The sequence below is a fragment of the Malania oleifera genome, chromosome 13 (genome assembly GCF_029873635.1).
Source record: "Malania oleifera isolate guangnan ecotype guangnan chromosome 13, ASM2987363v1, whole genome shotgun sequence".
NCBI classification, from domain to species: Eukaryota; Viridiplantae; Streptophyta; class Magnoliopsida; order Santalales; family Ximeniaceae; genus Malania; species Malania oleifera.
Window position 1 is genome coordinate 14881766 of NC_080429.1, and position 3695 is coordinate 14885460.

At 39.1% G+C, this 3695-nt stretch overlaps 1 protein-coding gene across 1 annotated transcript; it reads left to right on the forward strand.

The window, feature by feature from the left end:
* Positions 1–1743: 1743 nt before the first annotated feature.
* LOC131145698 (uncharacterized) lies at positions 1744–2256 on the forward strand. The gene has a single exon (XM_058094897.1). It carries the CDS (start codon positions 1744–1746, stop codon positions 2254–2256), a length of 513 nt encoding a protein of 170 aa, XP_057950880.1.
* The last annotated feature ends 1439 nt before the right edge of the window (positions 2257–3695 follow it).

Sequence of the window (3695 nt, forward strand, 5' to 3'; positions counted from 1 at the left end):
GTCGTCGTCTTCGTCATCGTGGAAGAGCACAAATTTGGAGATCGAAGGGAGAGGGAAGTGAGGTGAGTCTTGAATCGACGGCTGAAGTTGGTCCTGGTGGTGCTACGGTTGGTGGTGGTTCATGATCTGGCATTAATAAATATAATGCAATATTTTTTTTAAAAAAAATATCATTTTATATGGAATTTTTAAAAAATGTTAAAATAAATAAATTATATTTTTTAAACGGGTGACCCATTATACGCCCGTTTATTAAATGAACGAGTTAGGATTGGCATGTGCATGACCCGTTTAACATCGGTCTGTTTATGACCCGAACCAATCATAACCCGGCCAGTTGATGACCCGCTCGAACCCGGCCTGCTCGCCCGTTTTGCCACCCCTACCTGATTTTATTTGAGTTTGAGTTGTTTGAGTATTTTAACAAATTGAGTTTGAATTCAGTAAAAGTACTCAAGTTGAGTTTCGAGCTTAATGGAGCTTTTTAATTTTATTATTTTTATATTATATATGTCATATAATATCTATTTTATAAATACTTTTAATATTATATGTACATATTTAATATTAGTTATTAATCAAGTCAAGTTTAATCGAGTTAAGCTTGAGTTTTACGAATTTGTAGCTGAGTCGAGCATCGAATTTAACATCTTCAAGCCAAATTTAAGTATTTTACTATGTCGATTCGATACGAATACATATCACTATTCACATTTGTCTTTCCTAGAGCCAGTGGGTGGAATATGGTGTGAAATTTGGAAGTGTCATTGTTCTTTCTTGGTTTCATATTATGGTCAAATGTTTTGCGTTTGTCGTGTGAGGTCATGTCATGGTTAGCATTTTTTATTGTGGGAGGCCTCCTGAATTTTTTATTTTTTATTTTTCAATTCAAACCATTTATTGGACAAGGTCATAGTGCTCTTTAAAAATTATTTTGGTTGGAGTTTTTGTTGTTGTTCTGGATTACTGAATTGAAAGTAATAGAATAAATTATAATATGTGGTGACGAACTTCTTTCCAATTTTAATATTGGAGTAAAAAATTAAAACCACAAAACAGTTGCACCAAACAAAAAAAAAATCATCTTGCTTCCATAGCTGCAATCTTAGTTGAGATACAATTTGCATGAATTTTTTTTAATAAAATTTTTACATAAATTTAAATTTAAAGTTTAAATTTTATTTTTCAGAGTGATAAAATGAACACCGACAATGTAGGTGTTAATCTTAAAACTTTCATAGTTGAATAATTAGAATTTGGTAATTAGAGAGTCAAACTCATTATCCCATAGATTAGTCTGAGTGTTTAAAATATGTAAGACATCTAAAAAAACAAAAAGAACAGATGCGAAAATAAAACTCTGCAATCCACATTTTCTTCTTCTTTCTTCTTTTGCATTTAGTTTGGGTTTTGCATGCATGAATGAGGAATGAGAACACAAGCTTGACTTTTATGATGGAAAAATGGAAAGACCAAAAGTGAATTAAAGAGATCCAGCAAAAGGAACTCGGCGGTGGCGTTTTCCGATGCGGATTGTCCAACTTCTCAACTCAATGGGACCCTTCGGCCACTCTTTCCCTTACTGAAAGCGTTCCTCCAGGAGGCATGAAGGAAAAATTCGCTTGAAGACGCGTTAGTTAACACGCGTCGCATTCCCAGTGGTCAACCCTCACTATAAAATGGACGCCTTCCGATCTCCAAACTTCATCCCCTGATCACTAACCCAAGTTTAATTAATCCACTATGCCCGCAACCAAGTGCTTGCTGCTGTTGCTCCTGGCAGTGGTGGCTCTTTCCACCACCACCGCCAACTCTCTTCCCGCCGATGACCACCGCAAGCCTCTCCCTATGCCCCACAAACCACCGCCGGAGCACGGCCTGCCACCTCCCCACGGCCCCAAGCATCCTCCGTTGGACAACCCGCACCCAACCTTCGATAAACCCCCAAAGCTGGGAAAGAAGCCGTCAACTCCACTTGACAAACCGCCCAAGCCATACAAACCGGCGCTCGGCCACAAACCGCTGCCTAAAGGGAAGAAACCACCGCCGAAAGAGCACAAGCCATTATTCCCACCTTACGGCGGTCACCTCCCGGGTCACCCTCCGGTGGGGAATGACGAACACTCGATTCCTAAGCAACCTGGCAAACTGCCGGTGCCGCCTCCAACTGCTCCTTTTAAGAAGCAGCCACAGCTGGCACCTAAGAAACCGCGGCCGAGCTGGCCACCGCACGGCCCTCCATCTACCACCCATTAGAGCTCCGATGATGGATCAGTGACATTGGTGCTTAATATAGCTGTAGTAGTTCTTCACTAGAAATAAGTAAATAAGAGGAGCTATTGTGAATTGGTCGATGGAACGTGCATGTGCACTAGTACGTACGTACGTATGCTACTGTTTGCAACAGAGTTGATGAGTTGAGAGTATGTAGATTCATATTATATCACCAGTTTTACGTCATGGGTACTTAATTACGCCACCGCACAGCCCTCCATCTACTCATGATTTTAATTGTTAGGATCTTTGGAAAGAAGTGTTTTTTTTTTGGTTTTTCCAAAAAGTGCTAAATTTTAATAAGTACTAAAAATAAGTGCCGACTTCAAAAAGTATTTATAGCTTAGACATGCAACTATGTGACTTGAGTTGTAGCACTTATCCTTGAAAATTCTCATATTTCTCTTTTTCAAGATCTCTCAAAGTATGACCACTAAAATAGTTAATTTAAAGGTTGTTAGGAATCCTAGAAAACCTTTGAATTTTGAAAAGTTCCAAGTGTGGAACATTAATGTTTGATATGTAAGCATAAATCAATTGAGATTTAAGTATTATCACATTGTGATAAAAATGTGACTATTGATAGGACAATGAAGAAAGATATGATACTCCTTTGTTATCTTTCTTGCAAAAGGAACACATTGAAGCTAGCATCCACCATAATATTTTGAGAGGTACACTTACCTTACAAGTATATGATGTGTTGTGGGAGAAGTATTTATAAAATTAGAAATTGTGAAAATATGAGAATTGGAAAGGCCCGCAGAGATCAAACTCCTTTCCATTGATGTGCCTCTTATATACTAAACTAAATAAGTAGATCAAGCATTTGATTGGTTTCCTTGCCTCTGACCTATCTGACAAAGGATACATCCCAAAAAGAGTTTTTCTTAGAGATACTCACAATTTCCGCCACTCTAACCCCCTTCCGGGTTGCCAAGAGTAATAAATTCAGACCCCCAGGGTGAGGTTCAGGTGGTAGTGAGGGCTGCGGGAGTGCCTTTCACGAGGTCAAGTGTTCAAACCCTCCCGGGTTCGTTTCCGCCCCTGGACTCCTGAATTTACCCTCCCTTTGGAGTTGTGGGGTCAACTTCAAGGGCGCATGATTAGTCACGTGGACTGTAAAATGGACATGTAGATACCTGATGCGTAATCCATAAAAAACAAAAGAATAATAAATTCAGGAAGGGCTCTTGGAGAGATGATTCAGTGACCCACTTATTTTGCTAGAATTTTTTTTTTGACCCCTCTCCAATTTTGGTTGAGATATGATCCCAAATTGTTTCCTTCAATCTCACAACATTTTTCCACAATCCCTAGCCATGGCTGCTTGATGACATTGTAGGAGATCAATCAAGGTTATCATACCTACATTTGACACAAATCATCGATCTCTAGAATGCCTTATCTTCCCTGTTGAT

What these genes read in the sequence shown, in the direction of transcription:
- LOC131145698 (XM_058094897.1), top strand. Translation starts at nt 1,744, where the DNA reads ATGCCCGCAACCAAGTGCTTGCTGCTGTTGCTCCTGGCAGTGGTGGCT.